General features: G+C 39.1%; 1 protein-coding gene across 1 annotated transcript; it reads right to left on the minus strand.

Annotated features, from left to right (window-relative positions):
• Window positions 1–12,801: 12,801 nt before the first annotated feature.
• Window positions 12,802–23,062, minus strand: LOC139413043 (eukaryotic translation initiation factor 4E-binding protein 2-like). Its single transcript, XM_071160057.1, has 3 exons — window positions 22,705–23,062; window positions 16,873–17,058; window positions 12,802–14,961 (listed from the first exon to the last, which is right to left on the minus strand). Exons 1-3 carry the CDS (start codon window positions 22,841–22,843, stop codon window positions 14,930–14,932), a joined length of 357 nt encoding a protein of 118 aa, XP_071016158.1. The 5' UTR covers window positions 22,844–23,062; the 3' UTR covers window positions 12,802–14,929.
• Window positions 23,063–24,022: the final 960 nt, after the last annotated feature.

The following is a 24,022-nucleotide window of genomic DNA, read 5'->3' on the forward strand; positions in this document are numbered from 1 at the left end:
AATGTCCTGAGGGTTCTTTAAGCTTTTGGACATAGGTTGTATCCCAAATGATACCCTATTCCCTATACAGTATACTACTTTTGACAACGGGCTTTGTTGCCATTTTAGAACACAGCCCTAAACTCCTGATTTGGCAACAACTTGACAGCAGGGATGCAGGATGGCTAAGTCCCTGGGTGTCACACACACCAACGCATGCGCGCACACACACACACACACACACACACACACACACACACACACACACACACACACACACACACACACACACACACACACACTTGTCCTGCAACATCTGTAGCCTTAATGGCCACATCACTTGAATTGTTTTATTTACCTCAGAAACACAAAGGTGTCTGTCTAAACGATTAGATGCGTCATTTAAACCACTAGCACATAATTAGATGGCTCGGTTTGGCCCTGCCAATGAATACATAAATAATAATAAGCGTATCCCACCTATTAGCTAAAACCAGTGTAGACAAAGTACTATTAGGTAGAGAGGCCTATTCTCAACGAGCAGCAGGGCCAAGAATGTATTTTTTTATTTAACCTGGCAGGTCAAATTCTTATTTACAATGACGGCCTACACCAGCCAAACCCGGATGACACTGGGCCAATTGTGCGCTGCCCTATGGGACTCCCAATCACGGCCGGTTGTGATACAGCCTGGATTCAATCCAGGGTGTCTGTAGTGACGCCTCTAGCACTGAGATCTAGTGTCTTAGACTGCTGTGCCACTCAGGAGCCTTGAGGAAAGATAACACTTTCATTGTTAAGGCTCTGCACTGCACACTCTGCACTGCAGTCCACTGGAATCCACCTGAATACTACAAAAAAGATCTGGTTTAAGATACTATGAAATCTTTTAAATAGTTTGAGCGTTTCGCTTTAGCCTAATTGGAGTGCCAGGTGGTCGAGGTTTGCAGTTTTAGGACTATTCTATTGGTCCATTAAGCCAAGCAAGCTCAATCAAACACAGAAAAAGTATTTGAAGTGATTTCAAATTGTAAGGGTTTTCTTGTGGTGAAGGAGAGGCGGACCAAAATGCAGCGTGGTGGTTATTCATGTTCTTTAATAAAGGAACTATACATGAATAAACTAACAAAACAATAAATGTGTGAAAACCTAAACAGTCCTATCTGGTGCAAACACAGAGACAGGAACAATCACCCACAAACACACAGTGAAACCCAGGCTACCTAAGTATGATTCTCAATCAGAGACCACTAATGACACCTGCCTCTGATTGAGAACCATACTAGGCCGAAACATAGAAATACCCAAAACATAGAAAAACAAACATAGACTGCCCACCCCAACTCACGCCCTGACCATACTAAATAATGACAAAACAAAGGAAATAAAGGTCAGAACGTGACACAAATCAGGGTTGGAACCGGTTCAGGGAACAGAACCAAAAAATGGAAAATACATTTTTCAAGGAACAGAACCAGAACCGAGAATGAAAGTGATCTAAACCGTTCTGGAGCAGAAACATTATTTTAAAAGCATGGGAACAGGTAAATACCATTCATTTTTTTCCAGTCTCACAAAACAACCCATAACAAAGCGCCTATGCAAAGCCCTCACTGTCACTCAGAAACCTGCCTGCCTGCCTGCCTGCCTGCCTGCCTGCCTGTTTGCCTGCCTGCCTGCCTGCCTAGGGTAGGGATGGGTAGGGATGGTAGGGCGGGGGGGGGGGGGGGGGGGGGAAATGTATAGAGGGGAAAAAAAGAGGGGAAAAGGGGGATTAGAAATTATGCAAACTATTAAATTGATCGAACCTACAACCTATCTGCAATATTAAAGCTGATCTACCCCCAACCCAGAAGTTTTCTGGTTGTCAGTTAATCTATGTCCGGCCCAGGATTTGTACCAGCTACCGCCATTATTGATCTGCTTCTCTAGCCCTCTTGGCTAACTACCAAAGTTTGTCTTCTTTTATCGAAAACTGACTCATTAGGTGTTCCCAACGTCAACACTAACACTATAACACTATCATGTGCATGTTCTCCATGGTTTTGGACGGTTAAGGTTAAGTTAAAACATGCTATTGTGTTTAGATGAAAAGGGGATCTGTATAGGACATAACCAACTACTCTGTTCTATAGAATATCACCAACTACTCTGTTCTATAGTATATTATCAACTACACTGTTCTATAGGATATCACCAACTACCCTGTTCTATAGGATATAACCAACTACTCTGTTCTATAGGATATAACCAACTACTCTGTTCTATAGTATATTATCAATTACTCTGTTCTATAGTATATTATCAACTACTCTGTTCTATAGTATATTATCAACTACTCTGTTCTATAGTATATTATCAATTACTCTGTTCTATAGTATTTTACCAACTACTCTGTTCTATAGTATATTATCAACTACTCTGTTCTATAGTATATAACCAACTACTCTGTTCTATAGGATATAACCAACTACTCTGTTCTATAGGATATAACCAACTACTCTGTTCTATAGGATATAAACAACTACTCTGTTCTATAGTATATTATCAACTACTCTGTTCTATAGTATATTACCAACTACTCTGTTCTATAGTATATTACCAACTACTCTGTTCTATAGGATATTACCAACTACTCTGTTCTATAGTATATTATCAACTACTCTGTTCTATAGGATATAACGAACTACTCTGTTCTATAGGATATAACCAACTACTCTGTTCTATAGGATATAACCAACTACTTGGTCTATAGGATATTACCAACTACTCTGTTCTATAGGATATAACCAACTACTCTGTTCTATAGGATATAACCAACTACTTGGTCTATAGGATATAGCCAACTACTCTGTTCTATAGGATATAACCAACTACTTGGTCTATAGGATATAACCAACTACTTGGTCTATAGGATATTACCAACTACTCTGTTCTATAGGATATAACCAACTACTTGGTCTATAGGATATTACCAACTACTCTGTTCTATAGGATATAACCAACTACTTGGTCTATAGGATATTACCAACTACTCTGTTCTATAGGATATTACCAACTACTCTGTTCTATAGTATATAACCAACTACTCTGTTCTATAGGATATAACCAACTACTTGGTCTATAGGATATTACCAACTACTCTGTTCTATAGGATATAACCAACTACTCTGTTCTATAGGATATAACCAACTACTCTGTTCTATAGTATATTATCAACTACTCTGTTCTAAAGGATATAACCAACTACTTGGTCTATAGTATATAACCAACTACTCTGTTCTATAGGATATAACCAACTACTTGGTCTATAGGATATTACCAACTACTCTGTTCTATAGGATATAACCAACTACTCTGTTCTATAGGATATAACCAACTACTTGGTCTATAGGATATAACCAACTACTTGGTCTATAGGATATAACCAACTACTCTGTTCTATAGGATATAACCAACTACTTGGTCTATAGGATATAACCAACTACTTGGTCTATAGGATATAACCAACTACTCTGTTCTATAGGATATAACCAACTACTTGGTCTATAGGATATTACCAACTACTCTGTTCTATAGGATATTACCAACTACTCTGTTCTATAGTATATCACCAACTACTCTGTTCTATAGGATATAACCAACTACTTGGTCTATAGGATATAACCAACTACTTGGTCTATAGGATATTACCAACTACTCTGTTCTATAGTATATAACCAACTACTCTGTTCTATAGGATATAACCAACTACTTGGTCTATAGGATATTACCAACTACTCTGTTCTATAGTATATAACCAACTACTCTGTTCTATAGGATATAACCAACTACTTGGTCTATAGGATATTACCAACTACTCTGTTCTATAGGATATTACCAACTACTCTGTTCTATAGGATATAACCAACTACTTGGTCTATAGGATATTACCAACTACTCTGTTCTATAGTATATAACCAACTACTCTGTTCTATAGGATATAACCAACTACTCTGTTCTATAGTATATAACCAACTACTCTGTTCTATAGTATATAACCAACTACTTGGTCTATAGGATATTACCAACTACTCTGTTCTATAGGATATTACCAACTACTCTGTTCTATAGGATATAACCAACTACTCTGTTCTATAGGATATAACCAACTACTCTGTTCTATAGGATATAACCAACTACTTGGTCTATAGGATATTACCAACTACTCTGTTCTATAGGATATTACCAACTACTCTGTTCTATAGGATATAACCAACTACTCTGTTCTATAGTATATTACCAACTACTCTGTTCTATAGTATATAACCAACTACTCTGTTCTATAGGATATAACCAACTACTTGGTCTATAGGATATTACCAACTACTCTGTTCTATAGGATATTACCAACTACTCTGTTCTATAGGATATAACCAACTACTTGGTCTATAGGATATTACCAACTACTCTGTTCTATAGTATATAACCAACTACTCTGTTCTATAGTATATAACCAACTACTCTGTTCTATAGTATATAACCAACTACTCTGTTCTATAGTATATAACCAACTACTCTGTTCTATAGTATATAACCAACTACTCTGTTCTATAGTATATAACCAACTACTCTGTTCTATAGTATATAACCAACTACTTGGTCTATAGGATATTACCAACTACTCTGTTCCATAGAAAACACTGAATGGAGACAACAATCAAAGGAAGAGGTGTTGTGCTGCGGCAGTACATACATTAGGCTTATGCGATGCTTATTGGAAAAATTACTAAAGGGTGACACTGACATAGCCAGTCTTGTGTAAAGCTTCATTCTCCCTACATCTTTTCTACGAAGGATGAATCAGAAAAGGACCGTTTCTGATTGGCTCAATGGACTTCAGGTGTTGCATAGACACACCCACACACACACACACAGACACACACAATGTTGATCATCATCTTGTTATTGTCAGAGGATGCAGAAGAAGAAACAGGCTGAGTAAGGGACAGTGGGGAAAATTGAGCCATTTTTTGCATTGAGCATCCCTCTGTCAAGGGAAATATAGTATTCTTTCTAGCAAATATATGTAAATAAATTTCAGAATGTTGTGTATCCCTGGAAATAATCCAAATTAATGTAAACACTACAGTTTTAAAAACATAGCTTGTCCTCTGACACATTGGTGCGGCTGGCTTCCGGGAAGGATGCGCGCTGTGTTAAGAAACAGCGCGGCTTGGTTGTTTCAGAGTTTGCCTCTCCTGAGTCAGTGCGGGAGTTGTAGCGATGAGTCAAGACAGTAACTACTAACAATAGGTTAAAAATATATATTTTTAAAGAGTTGGGTGAGAAAAATACTAAATTCCCTCAATGACTTCTTGCAAATCCAATCAGTTTTCCATGTTGACTCAACTGTTTAGATACAAGCATCTTGAAACCTCTAACACAATAAATAAAATTTACTTGATGAGAAACCATTTTTTGGACTTATCTTGCTCAACACTTTTTTCATGTAGTTTCTTTCTTCACAGATTCCATGAAATGATGACCTCTTAAATATTTGGTCGATTGATTCATTTTGTGTATGGCTTCCTAGAAACAAGGCTGGCTTAACTTACCGCTTTGGCTCAACTCTCTCCTACAAAGTGGAAAGTTACAATTAAAAAGTTTAACTTACTGTCATCAAACATCAATCAAAATGAGCTCCATCTTCTCAAATGGAGCTCGCTGTAATTACGAAATTTAACAACACAACTTTGAGGCTTTATTCTAAAACAAGACTTCCTGTCTTCAAACATTTAATCAAAATGGCCTTCATTGTCTTGGTTAAGAACAAGACAGATCTGAGCTAAAGTAGGCTAATTAAGAAGGCTATTAAGAGGCATCATGATATAGACACAGATAAATGCCGTTGTTCGGCCCGACACACAGCGGTGGGCAAGTCAACCCATTTACCTGTGACTATTTTCAAAATATAGCACGGACTCGCTTGCCTTATAGCTTTTATAAAACGGTTAACAACATATTAAAATAAAAATGGTTATGATATGGGGGAAGGTTAGTGTTAGGACATAGAAAAACACACTATCCAGGTCACACTTCCATTCCCACAGGGGGCAGCAGCAACCTTGTCCAGATGTTGAGCCTGGTTGATAAGCACATCAGGTGCTGCCAATTAGGGTGATTGTCAGTCATGAGGATGCTGGGTTGATTTGGTGGCCATGAGGCCATTTGTTAGTTTTTCTGTCTTTAGTTTGAGCATACCTTTTTGTATTTTTCCTTTTTGTACATATTTATGTTTCGTCCCCATCTGAACAAATAATAATCTGCTTGGACTGGGCGAGCACGAGGTCAAGAGAGACAGAGATGGCACTGAACCAAGGAAAGAATGCTGTCTCCCTGGGCAAATGTACATCCAACACGGTCTTCAAACGCTAATTTCTCTCATAAATACGCACATTCATTCAGGTGACATGTAGCTAGGCCTAGCACTCCTAGCCATAGAGTGCAACAATATATTAAGGCTAGTTATGGGTTTCGTAACACAATGAATAACATACGAGAAGCTTTTGTGTAAAATAACTGAGTTAAACATGAAGGAAGATAATGTTTCAGACATGATTAGACTGATTCCCTGTGGAAAGCAGACCTGTGTTCAAATATTGTTTGAAATCTTTCAAACACCTTTAGCATTTACTCTAAATCTGCCTTGGGTCCCAGATGGGCAGAGTTTGCACTTGTATAACTATTTTATCAGGCCCATTGAGCCAGGCTAGATCAATCAAGCCCAGATAAAGTATTTTATCAGGCCCATTGAGCCAGGCTAGATCAATCAAGCCCAGATAAAGTATTTGAAAAATATTTCAAATAGTATCCGAACCCAGATCTGTTTCAGACGTGATTAAGTCCCTGTAAAGAATATTAGTGTGAGGAGAAGTGCTTCTTCTAAGTGTTTTATTAACCACTGATGGGTAATGAGATTTATCACAAAAGCAATTAGTGGAGCCATGCTGACTGGAGAAGCAGCCATGAGTATCTCTCAAAAACAGACAAATGCACTTGTCTTTCCAGTGCGTACACATACTGTAGAAGAGGAGTGTCAAACATATGGCCCATGTAGGGAGACGAACTCAGTATACTTTAAAATGACTAAAACCAAGTGGAAACCGTGTGTCCAGCTTGTTTCTTGACGTGCTAGCCGGAACCAGAGAGGAAGAGGTGAAGCGAGACGCTGGGTTTACGCCCCAAATCTGTCAACGTTAAGCTCATTAAAAATGAAGCTAGTGAGGAGTTTTTGTATTGGGGGCAATGAGCGCCGAATTTAGTCAAGATGAAAATGAATTGCTATTTTGAAACGTGGCTAATAGAAGTTTCGTAATGCTTAGGTTGTTACAAGTGTACTGATATACACTGAGTATACAAAACATTAAGAACACCTACTCTTTCCATGACATATACTGACCAGGTGAATCCACGTGAAAGCTATGATCCCTTATTGATGTCACTTGTTAAATCCACTTCAATCAGTGTAGATGAAGGGGAAGAGACAGGTTAAAGAAGGATTTTTAAGCCTTGACAGAATTGAGACATATAATGAGTATGTGTGCCATTCAGAGGGTGAATAAGCATGACAAAATATTTAAGTACCATTGAATGGTGTATGGTAGTAGGTGCCAGGCGCAAAGGTTTGTATCAAGAACTGCAACACTGCTGGGATTTTCACGCTCAACAGTTTCCCATGTGTATAACGAATGATCCACCAGCCAAAGGTCATCCAACCAACTTGGCACAACAGTGGGAAGCAATGGCGTCAACATGGGCCAGCATCCCTGTGGAAAACTTGTGGAGTCCATGCCACAACAAATTGAGGCTGTTCTAAGGGCAAAAAGGGAGTGTAATTTAATATTAGGAAGGTGTTATTAATGTTTTGTATACTCAATTTATAAGTGTGATGCCTGTGACTTTTGAGTTTAAAAATATATATATCGGAGTTGTCCCTGTTGAAATTTGAGACGGTCTATGCATATTCATGAGGATAGCATAGCATCTCCCTCTCCATGGAATTAGAAGTGGTTTACGTCAACACCCCTCATTGAATATTCAAAAAATTATTTCAATAACGAGATGTATCCACCAATCCAAAGAGAGGAATAGGCTGGAGCATAACAGCCCACTGTTTCCTAGTTCCGACTAGCACGTGAACGCGGCAATAATCACCAAAACAAAAGCTAGACGGTTAGGGAGAATAAAACATTCCAAAAACAGGGCCTCCCGAGTGGCGCAGCAGTCTAAAGCACTGCATTGCAGTGTCGAGGCACCAACACAGCCTCGGGCTCGATCCTGCAAGCTGACTTCGGTCGCCAGTTGGACAGTGTTTCCTCCGACACATTGGTGCAGCTGGCTTCCTGGTTAAGCGAACAGTGTGTCAAGAAGCAGTGCGGCTTAGCAGGGTCATGTTTCGGAGGATGCATGGCTCTTGACCTTTGCCTCTCTAAAGGAGAGTTGCAGTGATGAGAAAATATCATAACTGCCAATTGGGGACAAAAAAATAAATAATACAAATATATATATCAGAAAACGATGGATAGAAGACTATTTTTGGCAAATTTTGATGCCAAGGATATATAACCAATTTTCAGTGCGGCCCTCCAGACCTTGTGAAGACCAAAGGCAGCACATGGTGCAAAGTTAGTTTGACACCCCTGCTGTAGGTATTGTAAAGCAGGAGAATGTGCCAACACAAAAATGTGCTGCTACTAATAGAGTATCTCGTTGACAGACATAAAATGACTGGTATTATTAACTGGTAAGATAATACCAGTTATCTTACTTGCCAGTTATCAACCGGGTAGTTTGGGTCCTGGATGCTGATTGGCTGAAACAGCATTCCAGTCGTGTCTATATCAGACAATATACCATGGTATGAAGCAAAACTTCTTGTTTATTATTCAATTTAAGTTGGTAACCAGTTTATAATGGCAATAAAGCACCTCAGGGGTTTGTGATATATGCCCAATATACCACAGCTAAGGGCTGTATCCAGGCACTCTGCTTTGCCTTTTGCATAAGAACAGCCCTTATACTGCATCCATAACCAATTGGGAAGTTGGTAATTACCCGTTTTGAAGTCGTAAATACCAGTGGGCTGCATTCACATGCTTTGAACTTGTTGAGAAACGCCAATTGGCTAATGGTCAACAAGCTGCGTCGTCAACCATAAACTAAAAGTACAGCTATTATGCTTGTAAACAAATTATAGTGTTCAAAAACCATACTATTGATTAGTTTTTATAAATATATATTTTTTGTTACATTTAACTTCAGAACATGCTGTATAGAGATCATTTTGTTAGTAGGTGATGTCAGAGGTCAGCATTTGAGAGAAATCTGAGATTAATTTCCCACTTTTAATTAAGTGTTGGAGGGGCATGCAGATTGATTTTTCCAGTCATATATGGTAAATACCACTTTCCCAATTGGTTATAAATGCAGCATTAGGCATGGTATATTGGTCAATATACTACACCCCCTTGGGTCCAATTGCATAATTGTAGTGTCTGTCAACAGACTGTGGGATGTGACAACTTTGTTCCGGTGCACAGATTTTGTCTTAACTAATCAGTTGGAAAAATCCAAATGATGCAAGTGTCTACATCCTTAGACTGGTCAGACCCTTCAGGAGGGCGGTCACGCATGCTAGCAAGGCAGAGGTCTTGGGTTCGAACCTCAGTGTGAGCCAAATCAGGAGGAAGTGGTACTTGCTAAGCAAGCAGCGTAAGGTCCTTTATAGTTGTGCAGTGACCCGGATCTACAGTTGTGCATAGCTAGCTTTACGTGTGGGGCTGACTGGTAAGATGCCTTAGGAGGGCGGTCACGTGTGCTAGCGAGGCAGAGGAAGAGGTACTCGCGAAAGGCGTCTGCCTATGTAGCCGATGTGAAATGGCTAGCTAGTTAGCGGTGGTGGGCGCTAGTGGCGTTTCAATCGGTGACGTCACTTGCTCTGAGACCTTTAAGTAGTGGTTCCCCTTGCTCTGCAAGGGCCGCGGCTTTTGTGAAGTGATGGGTGGCTGTTGACGTGTGCAGAGTCCCTGGTTCGCGCCCAGGTCGGGGCGAGGGGACGGACGTAAAGTCTATACTGTTACACATACACAGTAGGTTCAGGTTTGCTCCTATCTGAACTCAGCTAGGTGAAGTGAATATTTATGCACGCATACTCCCTTAAAATACCTTCGCTTGAAAAACGGCAATATTATTTATTGTTTGTCCCTCTTGAGACACCACATAGCCAGTACACTTCCTCAAAATAAAAATAATTCAAGAAATCTGTAATTAATTTAGCCATTTTTTACTTTGGCTAAATTAACACGAAAACAAACAAAAACATCACAAAATGGCGTCATAATATACGCGCAAATTGTTTCCACTGGGAAGCATATGTTAAACTTAAGCAAGAAGCCTGGCGTCCTTTACACATGCAGACAGCCACATAAAACAGACACATGCACGCACACACCTCATTATTTGGATCTGCTGTACTTCAAACATTTGACATTGCACACCACCTAGTGATCAAAAAAATATCCTACACCAGGGCTCTTCAATAACCAACCCTTGGGCAGAGTAAGAGGAACCCATAGCCTCATGTTGTCATCGCAGGCCTCTATAACCAGTCAAGGGCCAGGGTTAAGAAGGGATGTTGTGTTGCATGACTGTTATTACAAATATTATAGAATCAGGAACATGTGACAGGAGAATGATCTGGAATAGAGAAGATTCCCTCTAACTGTGATCAACAAAAAAAGAAGACTCTTCAATGTGTGCAGTGCATCCAAGCGTGACATTAAACACACTTGGGAAAATAGAGTATACGAGGATTCTCTTTTCTTCTTATTGAACATACTACGTACACGTTCACCTCCAAAACCTGCTCGAACTTTGCAAAGATACTGTATATATACTGTACCCCCTTGGATTTCTTCACATTTTTTTGTTACAAAGTGGGATTCAAATGGATTTAATTGTCATTTTTTTGTCAACAATCTACTCAATACTCTGTCAACGTGGAAGAAAAATGTATATGCATTTTTAAAGATGGAATAAAAATGAGAACTCAAATATAGTCGTTGAATAAGTATTCAGACCATTTGTTTAGGCAAGCCTAAATTAGTTCAGGAGTAAAATTTGGCTTAGCAAATCACATAATAAGTTACATGGACTCAGTCTGTGTGAAATAATAGGGGTTGACATGATTTTTGAATGACTACTACTCTGTCCCCATACATACTGTACATCCGTAAGGTCCCTCAGTCAAGTATTTAATTTCAAGCACAGATTCAACTACAAAGACAAGAGAGCTTTTTGAAAGCCTCATAAAGAAGGGCAGTGATTGGTAGATGGGAAACAATAACAAATCAGACATTGAATATCTCTTTAAGCATGGTAAAATTAATTATGCCGTGGATTATGTATTAAATCACCCACACACAAAGATAAAGTTGTCCTTCAGCACTGAGCTGCAGGACAGGAATGAAACACTCAGGGATGTTACCATGAGGCCATTGGTAATTTTAAAACAGTTAGTTAAATGGCTGTGATGGGAGAAAACTGAGGATGGACCAACAACATCGTAGTGACTCCACGATAATGACTTAAATTACAGAGTGAAAAGAACACAAATATACAGAACAGAAATATTCCAAAACATGCATCTTGTATGCAACAAGGCACTAAATTATTACTGGGAAGAAGAAAAAAACACAGCAAAGGAATACACTTTTTGGCATAAATACAAAGCCTTATGTTTGGGGCAAATCTAACACAACACATCACTGAGTAACTAACTGCCTCTTTATTTTCAAGCATGGTGGTGGCTGCATCATGGTATGGGTATGCTTGACATCGGTAAATACTGGGGAGTTTTTCCAGGACAAAAAGAAACGGGATGGAACTAAGCACAGGCAAAATCCTAGAGGAAAACATGCTTCAGGTTGCTTTACACCAGACACTGGGAGAGGAATTCACCTTTCAGCAGGACAATAACCTACAACAAGGCCAAATCTACACTGAAGTTGCTTACCAAGAACACAGTGAATGTTCCTGAGTGGCCAAATTACAGTTTTTACTTAAATCTGCTTGAAAATCTATAGCAAGGATCCAAAATTGCTGTCTAGCCATGATCCCCAACATCTTGACAGTGCTTGAAAATGATGAAAATAAATAAATGGGCTAATATTGCACAATCCAGGTGTGGAAAGCTCTTAGACTTACTCAAGATGAATCACAGCTTTAATCACTGCCAAAGGAGTTTAACATGTATTGACTCAGGGAGCTAGCTGTATGCCACAACACATTTTTTAGTTATTTAATTTAATCAATATTAAATATATATATATAATTCTTCCACTTTAACATTAGAGTATTTTGTGTAGATTGTTGACAAAAAAAATACAATTTAATCCATTTTAATCCTACTTTATAACACAAGAAAATGTAAATAAGTTCAAGAGATCTAAATACTCTTGCAAGGCACTGTATTTATGGGATAAAGCAGAAGAGACATTGTTGGACAGTTAGGTACATTGGACAATAAATGAATCTTCCTTTGTTATCATTGTGATTTCAACCATGTACAACCACGTGTGATTTCAACCATGTACAACCACGTGTGATTTCAACCATGTACAACCACGTGTGATTTCAACCATGTACAACCACGTGTGATTTCAACCATGTACAACCACGTGTGATTTCAACCATGTAAAACCACGTGTGATTTCAACCATGTAAAACCACGTGTGATTTCAACCATGCAACTGTTTGAAGACAAAATAGAGAACAACAGCATAATCTTCAAGGAACTTTATTGATCTTGCTGTAACAGTGTCCAATGGCATTGGCATTTCTCTGAAAATAAAGTTATTTCAAATCGGAACAGAAGATAGGTTTCTTGTTTCAAATCTTTTTTACGAAAAAAATACAATGTAAAAAGCCCTCCATGTAGAACCAAACTGGCCTCAAGCTGGTTTCCCATAAAACAATTGCTGCAGGCCTACTTCAAAACAAAGAGTTACAATCCTAATCCAACAGAAACATGTGCAATTCAAAATGGATACAATTGCTCTGTATGTTTAACACATAAACATTTTCCACATTAATAGACTGGGATTTTATAATTTCTCAGAAAGCCAAATAACAGTTTCTCTCCTTCAATCAAATCCAATGATTGCATTTAATATATAATCATTTTTAAAAATATATAATCTGAATAAGAGAGGACCTAGAGATGGAATGAAAACGTGGTTTAATTGCTGACAGTTTTAGTTATGGTAACAGTATGATCATCCAAAACAATAATGGCCATGATCTGAATAACTAAAAAAAAACGGTTTTAAAAAATGTATTTAAAAAAATATTTATTTTCAAGTGCTAAATACAAACATAAAAGTCTGTTTAAAATATAACTATTTTCTGGTTGAGGGTCATTTGAATCAGTAGACAAGGAACTCCATTTTAGTAGCATCCTTTTATCTTGGTATGTAATGTGTAAGGCATGGGGTAGAGACACTTAGCACAGTAGACTGAAAGAAGAAGAAGAGATTAAGGGAAGAAAGACGGTGGAAGTGTAGTCTATTACCTAAACGAGGGATGTCTGTAATACAGTATCAATGTCTGATGAAAAAATGGTCTCAGCTCTTCCTTTCATGTCCATTTGGTATTTGACATTGAAAAAAGTTCAATGTCAAGATAGAAGTAATGTATGTAATAAAATGCATAGAAAAATTGTTGGAAACGATTCCCGTTTTTAAACTTTTTCCTGTCTCATTTTCTAATAAATCTGTGTTCTTCAACAGTTTATGTAGTTCATTCAAATGCAGCAAATATCATACTGTTTAAACCTAACTATTGTCTTGTAATCTTGTAAGTAATGTATCAATTAATTTGCTCCTTCCATTTGCAAATCTATCAAATCATCACCACAAACCAAAAGCCCAATCTTCATAAAATCCTTTACCAGAAAGAACCAAAACACAACATAAAGTCAGACTTGTATTGGTGATGGATAATTCAAGGCTTGGAATGACGATGAAATTCTCAGCTAATCTGAAGAAAAAACGAATCTGTCACATCGTCCATATTAATTTAATTGTTGGTAACCTAACGGACTACAAAACAGGCAGCTATGAGACCTTGGAGCATATTCAGTCATTTAAACCAAACTATGTGTTTATATCAATCCTTCTGACTGAAGATTCTAAGGCCGGTACTTTGCTCTACAAAGTAGTACAAGTAGCACATGTTGCACAGTTTCCTGGGCCCCATTATAAAAAGTCTGAAGTGGTAAAGAAGGCTGTGTTTACAGTGTGCTCTGGTAGTACAGACATACAGAATGGACATCTTAGATTACTGCATTGACTTGGGCGTCTACATTTAGTTAATGGGTAAGAATATCTCTGGTTACCTTGGTTTCAGACCCTTTCTCTTGCTGTGTGGCTGAAGTACATACAAATATGCCAGTTGTAACCCTGAGACCTGTTCGAATAGACCAGCAGTCTCCCATTAGGTCTCAGGGTTGGCCATAGCCTGGTAGCCCAGTTGGTTTGTACTGTAGCCAACGCCTCTGTGTATGGCTTGACAACGATTGAAGAGTTGGCTACAGTACATGAAGACTGCATTCCAATATCCCACTACTATACCACTTAGGGGAAAACATGTCAAATACATTGCTTCATTGTAAGTGGTATCCTAGCATGGACATTGAAACAGAGCCACCGTATTATATGGTATAGTTTATCCACATGGTTTACATACATCACACCCAGCGACGGCGAGACAGAGAGCTAAAGAAGATGGCTGCCATGATTGACATGAGGGCTCACAAAAATTGGTTTCTACAAGCCAAGCCACTGGTGCACAGCACAGGTACAAGGTTAGTTCCTTCTTCTGTTGTTCTGTTGAGGTTCCTCAGGGGTGGTTAGATGTCCATCTCGAACTGAGCGTCCTCACCTTTAAACACAAGAACACAAATAAAATGTAACCAACAGTGTACTCTAAAGCATTGTACTCTATACTACGATGGAAGCTAGACCTACTTAGGCTTTTATACAGCTAGCCAGCCACATTCCAGCTCAGGCTTCATCCATGTTATGAAGGTGGATATTGATCACGCAGTTGGCACTATCTCCAGCAGGCTTGTAACTGCCCATACATGTTGCACATGGCTAGCCGTACATGTTGCACATGGCTAGCCGAACAACAAAATAAAATGCTGGACCATCAAAATCACATTGTAGGATTTTTAATGAATTTATTTGCAAATTATGGTGGAAAATAAGTACTTGGTCACCTACAAACAAGCTAGATTTCTGTCTCTCACAGACCTGTAACTTCTTCTTTAAGAGGCTCCTCTGTCCTCCACTCATTACCTGTATTAATGGCACCTGTTTGAACTTAATATAAAATAACTTAGTATAAAAGACACCTGTCCACAACCTCAAACAGTCACACTCCAAACTCCACTATGGCCAAGACCAAAGAGCTGTCAAAGGACACCAGAAACAAAATTGTAAACCTGCACCAGGCTGGGAAGACTGAATCTGCAATAGGTAAGCAGCTTGGTTTGAAGAAATCAACTGTGGGAGCAATTATTAGGAAATGGAAGACATACAAGACCACTGATAATCTCCCTCAATCTGGGGCTCCACGCAAGATCTCACCCCGTGGGGTCAAAATGATCAAAAGAACGGTGAGCAAAAATCCCAGAACCACACGGGGGGACCTAGTGAATGACCTGCAGAGAGCTGGGACCAAAGTAACAAAGCCTACCATCAGTAACACACTACGCCGCCAGGGACTCAAATCCTGCAGTGCCAGACGTGTCTCCCTGCTTAAGCCAGTACATGTCCAGGCCCGTCTGAAGTTTGCGAGAGAGCATTTGGATGATCCAGAAGAAGATTGGGAGAATGTCATATGGTCAGATCAAACCAAAATAGAACTTTTTTGGTAAAAACTCAACTCGTCGTGTTTGGAGGACAAAGAATGCTGAGTTGCATCCAAAGAACACCATACCTACTGTGAAGCATGGGGTGGAAACATCATGCTTTGGGGCTGTTTTCTGCAAAGGGACATGGACGACTGATCCGTGTAAAGGAAAGAATGAATGGGGCCATGTATCGTGAGATTTTGAGTGAAAACCTCCTTCCATCAGCAAGGGCATTGAAGATTAAACGTGGCTGGGTCTTTCAGCATGACAATGATCCCAAACACACCGCCCGGGCAACGAAGGAGTGGCTTCGTAAGAAGCATTTCAAGGTCCTGCAGTGGCCTAGCCAGTCTCCAGATCTCAACCCCATAGAAAATCTTTGGAGGGAGTTGAAAGTCCGTGTTGCCCAGCAACAGCCCCAAAACATCACTGCTCTAGGAGATCTGCATGGAGGAATGGGCCAAAATACCAGCAACAGTGTGTGAAAACCTTGTGAAGATTTACAGAAAATGTTTGACCTCTGTCATTGCCAACAAAGGGTATATAACAAAGTATTGAGATAAACTTTTGTTATTGACAAAATACTTATTTTCCACCATAATTTGCAAATAAATTCATTAAACATCCTACAATGTGATTTTCTTTCCTCATTTTGTCTGTCATAGTTGAAGTGTACCTATGATGAAAATTACAGGCCTCTCATCTTTTTAAGTGGGAGAACTTGCACAATTGGTGGCTGACTAAATACTTTTTTTGCCCCACTGTACATATATGGACAGTTTTCTGAACAGATTAACCTAGTCCTGGACTAAAGCGCACTTTCAATGGAGTTTCTTGGTTGCTTCTTTGTTCAAGACTAGGTTTAATCTGTGTCTGAGAAACCTGCCCGATATATATTCTAACAATACTTCTCTGTGTAATAGTAGCCTACTGACCGGTGGCTGTCTTGCCATGACTGTTGTTGGGTTTGATGCGGTTGTTGACCTCGTTCCTCCCGTTCTCGGTGAGGACGTTGAGGCTGGTCACCCCGGGGATGATGGGCAGGTGAGCCGGGGGGGTCTGGGCGATGGGGGAGTTACGCCTGTCCAACAGGAACTTACGGTCGTAGATGATCCGGGTCCCTACGATGGAGGAGAGTGATTATTTAGTAAAATCATTGACATATTAGTTCCAAACGTTGACTGAAAATAAATAAGGTGACAACATATGTATTACAAACCTGCTTTAGAGAACTGGTACACCATGTGAATTGCCGATTAATTAGGGCCGATTTCAAGTTATCATAACAACCGGAAATCGGTATTTTTGGACACCGATTTGGCCGATTTTTAAAATTATTTTTCATTTTCCACCTTTATTTCATCTTTATTTAACTAGGCAAGTCAGTTAAGAACACATTCTTATTTTCAATGACGGCCTAGGAACAGGGGGTTAACTGCCTCTTTCAGGGGCAGAACGACAGACTTTTACCTTGTCAGGTCGGGGGATTCAATCTTGCAACCTTACAGTTAACTAGTCCAACGCTCTAACCACCTGATTACATTGCACTCCACGAGGAGCCTGCCTGTTACGCGAATGCAGTAAGCCAAGGTAAGTTGCTAGCTAGCATTAAGCTTATCTTATAAAAAACAATCAATCATAATCACTATTTAACTACACATGGTTGATGATATTACTAGTTTATCTAGCGTGTCCTGCGTTGCATATAATCGATGCGGTGCGTATCGTTGCTCCAATGTGTACCTAACCATAAACATCAATGCCTTTCTTAAAATTTATTACACAGAAGTATATATTTTTAAACCTAAAATAAATACATTTTAAATTTTAAACCTAAGATAAAATAAATCCAGGTTAACAGGCAATATTAACCAGGTGAAATTGTGTCACTTCTCTTGCGTTCATTGCACGCAGAGTCAGTGTATATGCAACAGTTTGGGCCGCCTAATTTGACAGAATTTAACGTAATTATGACATAACATTGAAGGTTGTGCAATGTAACAGGAATATTTAGACTAATGGATGCCACCCGTTAGATAAAATATGGAACGGTTCCGTATTTCACTGAAAGAATATACGGCTTGTTTTCGAGATGATAGTTTCCGGATTCGGCCATATTAATGACCTAAGGCTCGTATTTCTGTGTGTTATCATGTTATAACTAAGTCTATGATTTGATAGAGCAGTCTGACTGAGCGATGGTAAGCAGCAGCAGGCTCGTAAGCATTCATTCAAACAGCACCTTCGTGCGTTTGCCAGCAGCTCTTCGCAAGCACAGTGCTGTTTATGACTTCAAGCCTATCAACTCCCGAGATTAGGCTGGTGTAACCGATGAGAAATGGCTAGCGGGGTGCGCGCTAATAGCGTTTCAAACGTCACTCGCTCTGAGACTTGGAGTGGTTGTTTCCCTTGCTCTGCATGGGTAACGCTGCTTCGAGGGTGGCTGTTGTCGTTGTGTTCCTGGTTCGAGCCAGGGAGGAGCGAGGAGAGGGACGGAAGCTATACTGTTACACTGGCAATACTAAAGTGCCTATAAGAACATCCAATAGTCAAAGGTTAATGAAATACAAATGGTAGAGAGAGATATAGTCCTGTAATTCCTATAATAACTACAACCTAAAACTTCTTACCTGGGAATATTGAAGACTCATGTTAAAAGGAACCACCAGCTTTCATATGTTCTCATGTTCTGAGCAAGGAACTTAAACGTTAGCTTTCTTACATAGCACATATTGCACTTTTACTTTGTTCTCCAACACTTTTGCATTATTTAAACCAAATTGAACATGTTTCATTATTTATTTGAGGCTAAATGGATTTCATTGACGTATTATATTAAGTTAAAATAAGTGCTCATTCAGTATTGTTGTAATTGTCAATATTATTTTTATTTAAAAATTATTATTATTATTATTATTTTTTTTTAAATCGGCCGATTAATCAGTATCGTCTTTTTTTGGTCCTCCAATAATTGGTATCGGCGTAGAGAAATCATAAATCGGTCGACCTCTAATATGTTGATTATATCACATCTATAACAGTCATTGTTGTTTTCTTCAATTTACCGTCAATCAACATGCAATAGTGTAGCACTGTGTAGCAGTGCAAATACAGGCCAATCAAGATCAAATTTCATTAATCTGTTTTCTTGTTTTGCACATTTCGTCCTGTCATCATTACAATGGTTGATGACAGTCACAGAACACAAATACACAAATGCACACATCTGTGAATAGAAAGGGCAAGAGCATAAACCGGTTTAGCTCTATATACACATTTAAAGACCCATTTTAAACAAAAGATGACGTATGTTATGCACAACACTGCCTTGGCATGGGCGCCTGACTGTCAAAGTGGTGGTGTACAATTATTATTTTTAATTTTTCAGAATTTCCTGCAATTCTACACAGGGGGAATACGTATTTATGAATAGAACACAACTATTTGACTTAAGTTCTACCACAATAAATTATATTGAACTCCAGTACTCAAATAAAATAAACCTTTTAAAAACACAATGACAGATTTGTTTTTGTTGCAATATACAGTATACACCAACAGTGCACAACAATGCCTAATTTATCATAACCATTACAGATAACAAATTGTACTTGCTAAATTGCTCCATATATATACAGTACAAGTCAAAAGTTTGGACACACCCTAGTCATTCCAGGGTTTTTCTTTATTTTTACTACTTTCTACGTTGTAGAATAATAGTGAAGACATCAAAACTATGAAGAAACACATGGAATAATGTAGTAAGCAAAAAAGTGTTAAACAAATCAACATATATTTTATATTTGAGATTCTACAAAGTAGTCACACTTTACCTTGACAGCTTTGACTGAAACCCATTTTTTTTTTTATCCCTCACGTATGGTCTTTTAAAAACCAAACATGAGAGACATTGTGGTTAAATCTGATTACCCACCAGAGAAAAGGGAAACTTGCTTGGACAAGGTTTCGGAGGGTAATTACAAGTGTGGCCAATGTGCTCAATGCAGCCTCACTTACAAATATAACTGATTTACCCACCCCCGCACAGGACAAAGATTTAATATCAAAGGCCTGATTATCTACATGTCCACCAATGTTATTTACACGTTGAAATGTCCTTGTGGTCTGTCTTACATACGGAAAATCCATAGAAGCCTTAAGACACAGATCACTGAGCACCGCAGGAATATACGGGCAGGTGAGACAAACAATCTGGCTGTTGTTCATTGCTGTTCATACAAGCTGGACATCTTATTAGTTCTCTGAGATACATTGTAAAAGAAGATGTCACGCAGGGGCGGGGACATTGAGAAGAAACTTCTTCAAAGGGATTCTTTCTGGATCCACAAGCTTAGTCCTCCTCTTGGCCTTAACTAGGAGTTTGACTTGAAACCGTTTTCATAGTTTCAACATTTCCAAATTATAGTTTTTATTTGATCCTAATTGAATATTGTATGTATATTACTGTAAATATTGATCCCATTCCTTGTGTATGATCATATATTTTAATACATTGAATGTTAATATTGTGAACAACTGTTATACATTTTTTACCTCCTGGAAAAAGGTACCTCCTGTTCACTGAGTACAGCCCCTATATAGAGGAACTTTCAGCTCCCACCTATATATGGATGCCTGATAAAGACCTAGGCTTTTGTAAGAACCTGGAAAGAGATTTCCAACGCCCTCCTTTTGTGATGAACATGATTTTGTTCGCTTTAATTCATGTTCAGTCAAATGTTCCCCTCTTAATTTTTGTCAAGATAAATGTCTTATTTCAGAAAGAAATTGCATCCTGTATACTATAATAATTTTACCAATACGTTATTGAGCTCATTTCTGGGGGCAGAAATATTATTTTTATTTTAGTTTTTTCCTTTTAAAAAGTCACCAGAACCAAGCTTTTCAGTACTTATACAGCCACGGTGCACTCACATATAGGGCTCAGCCGTGGACTGTTACTTTTGTAACTGAATGAAAACATTTTAACAATGTGACTTAAGTGATTGATGTTGGGAAAATAGATGTCAAAAATGTAGAATGGTGTTAAATACCTGTAAAGAGCTTGGGGGAGAAATTATTTCACATATTTAATCATGTAACATTAGTCCTACTGATTATTTCTCAGTATCTACTTCCAAGCTACCAGATATGCAGTTTTCTACAAAGGTGCAACCTTTGGTAGGCTGATGGAAGGCTACTCTGGGTCAGTGGGAGATCTCAAGTGCATAGTCCTCAATTCTTCCTCAAAACCCACTGGATGAGAAAGCCAGAGGTCCCTCACCTCTGACCTTCTCCTCCAATTGGTTTTGAGAAGGAGGCGAGAGAGCACGAGCAACCTCTACGGTGCGGTTGAGCTAACGTAGGCTAATGTGATTAGCATGAGGTTGTAATTAACACAAAAATAAATCCCATGACATAGACATAGCTGATATGGGCAGAAAGTTTAAATTCTTGTTAATCTAACTGCACTATCCAATTTACAGTAGCTATTACAGTGAAATAATGCCATGCAATTGTTTGAGGAGAGTGCACAATTATGAACTTTAAAATGTATTAATAAACCAATTAGACACCTTTTGGCAGCCTTGATGCAACATTTTGAACAGATATGCAATGGTTCATTGAATCGGTCTACAACTGTGTACATACACTGCCATCTAGTGGACAAAATCCAAAATTATGCCTGGGCTGGAATAATATTTTATGGCCTTTCTCTTGCATTTCAAAGATGGTACAAACAAAACAAAGTTTTTATTTGTATTATCTTTTACCAGATCTAATGTGTTACATTTTCCTACATTAATTTCACATTTCCACAAACTTCAAAGTGTTTCCTTTCAAATGGTATCAAGAATATGCATATCCTTGCTTCAGGTCCTGAGCTACAGGAAGTTAGATTTGGGTATGTCATTTCAGACGAAAATTTTAAAAAAAGGGTCCGATCCTTTTTAGATTCTCCCAGAGGCTGTGATACAGCAAAGCCTAATCATACATTGTGATTCTTACAGGCAAAGTGAAATGACAACACCCGGAGTGCATCGGACATGCAACAATGATACAGCACAACCTAATAGATACAATATTTTATTTTGCAGGTGCATTTTCGTTTTAAATATCAGTGGTGCAACTACTGCTTTCTAACTGCACTGAACCAAAACAGTGGCGCGCAGGAGGGAAGCAAATCTTTCCAGCAGGCAAAACCAGTAGGCGACGGGGGAGCAAAATGCAATCTGTTAATTATTATATAAAATATAAAAATGGACATGTCTATTTTTAATAGAGACTAGCTCAAAACATGACTAATTATTGAAAATGACAAATTCCACAATCGAGCATAAATCAATAAATCAGAGGCGACTGGTGGGATGCGCTTTAGGAGGGTGGGCTCAATGTAATGGCAGGAATGCAGGTGCTTCTACGCCTGCATTGCTTGCTGTTTGGGGTTTTAGGCTGGGTTTCTGTACAGCACTTTGATATATCAGCTGATGTAAGAAGGGCTATATAAATAAATTCGTTTTGAATGGAATATATGTTTGATGAGTTCGATACCGTTCCATTATCCATTCCAGCTATTACAATGAGCCCGTCCTCCTATAGCTCCTCCCACCAGCCTCCTCTACAATAAATAATCTATTGCATTGTTATGTAGGCAGCCACCATGATTCAGAATCACTGCTGTTGAACACTAACCAATCACATTGCCACGGCAAGGGGCGGGACAAACAAGCAATAATATGCAATTTATACATTTGTGTTGGTTTTACCTCCCGGAGTGGTCGAAAATAAAGTGCCTCCTGGGGTGGTGCAATAGTCATGAGGTAGCTGCGTTGTATCGTTGATCAACACCGTCCTGGTCGGAATGACCCTGCTCTCGCTAAACTGACGACTGGTAGACGACGACATTTCACCCCCGGTTTAGTGAATGGTCAGACGGTGTTGTAATCTGTAGGTGGTTGATGCCTAACCGACGGACGGTGTAACCCACGGCCTTTTCTCTTTCTCTCTTATCTCTTCCCAAGTCTTTCTTGTGGCTCCTCTCGTCCGCCCAGCCGTCAGCACAGCCCCACTCCCAACGCCAGGCAGGAAGAACAACAACACAAGGAGACCGGATATGACGTCGTGGAAGAGTAGCCCCGCTGTCGCCTGGTGGAGCTATTATGCAATGACAAACGATAAAGCATAATCACAGTTTTCAAACAGAGGAAGAGGCAAAGCGAGATGGTTACTCCGAAATATGTCAAAAATATCTCAATGCGTTTCTGGGTTTAAGCAGACCTAAGCTTGTCGCCTGCTGGGACAACGAACTATTTTTACAGTCTTTAGCTGTGTTCGAATACCCATACTAACATACTGTATACTTAGTGAGTATATAGTACAAGTCAATTTTAGTGTACTGTAAACGAACGGTAACCTTTCAGTTGAGCATACTAGCGCTTCGCCTGTCTATCAGAAGTTGATGCTGTTGCTATACAACCTCTTGCTAGCATATTAACAAATTACTAGCTAGATTTAGGGTGTGTTCGTAAATTCAATCTGGGCTGCCAGGGTTTGCTCTCTGGGTTTAAATTCAGGGCGTTGTCATATTGTCGCACACTGGATGCTCTGGCCAAGGAGTAGGGATGATCCGAGCAGGGTAGATGAAAGCGACTTCGCAACGGCAGACAAGCACCCAAGTGAACTTGCTAGCTATTTCCAGACACAAATGAGAGAACACCTCATTCTGACCAGTTTACTCTGCTCAGCAGAGCTGGTTAGGCAGTTTTCATGTTATCCAGAGCATTGGTGACTGTAACAGTGCTGCTGGCAACAATTTAATTACGCTTTTTTGCAAACGTTTACTGACACGGCCACATTCAACTGGTGTTGAGCGTTGGTAAAGTCATCAGTTATTCTATGCCTGCACGAGAGTGCTCTGAAATTGGAGTAGATAGCTAGAGATAATTTACAAACGCACTCAAACGACTATACCACTTAGGTAAACTATGAATGACATGAATAATCAAGTCACTAAAAGTTGGGTAGTTAGATTGCAGAGTAAATATTCTGGCAAGTTCAATGTATTAGTAGCCAACTAATGTTACA

Source organism: Oncorhynchus clarkii, chromosome 1 (genome assembly GCF_045791955.1).
Source record: "Oncorhynchus clarkii lewisi isolate Uvic-CL-2024 chromosome 1, UVic_Ocla_1.0, whole genome shotgun sequence".
NCBI classification, from domain to species: Eukaryota; Metazoa; Chordata; class Actinopteri; order Salmoniformes; family Salmonidae; genus Oncorhynchus; species Oncorhynchus clarkii.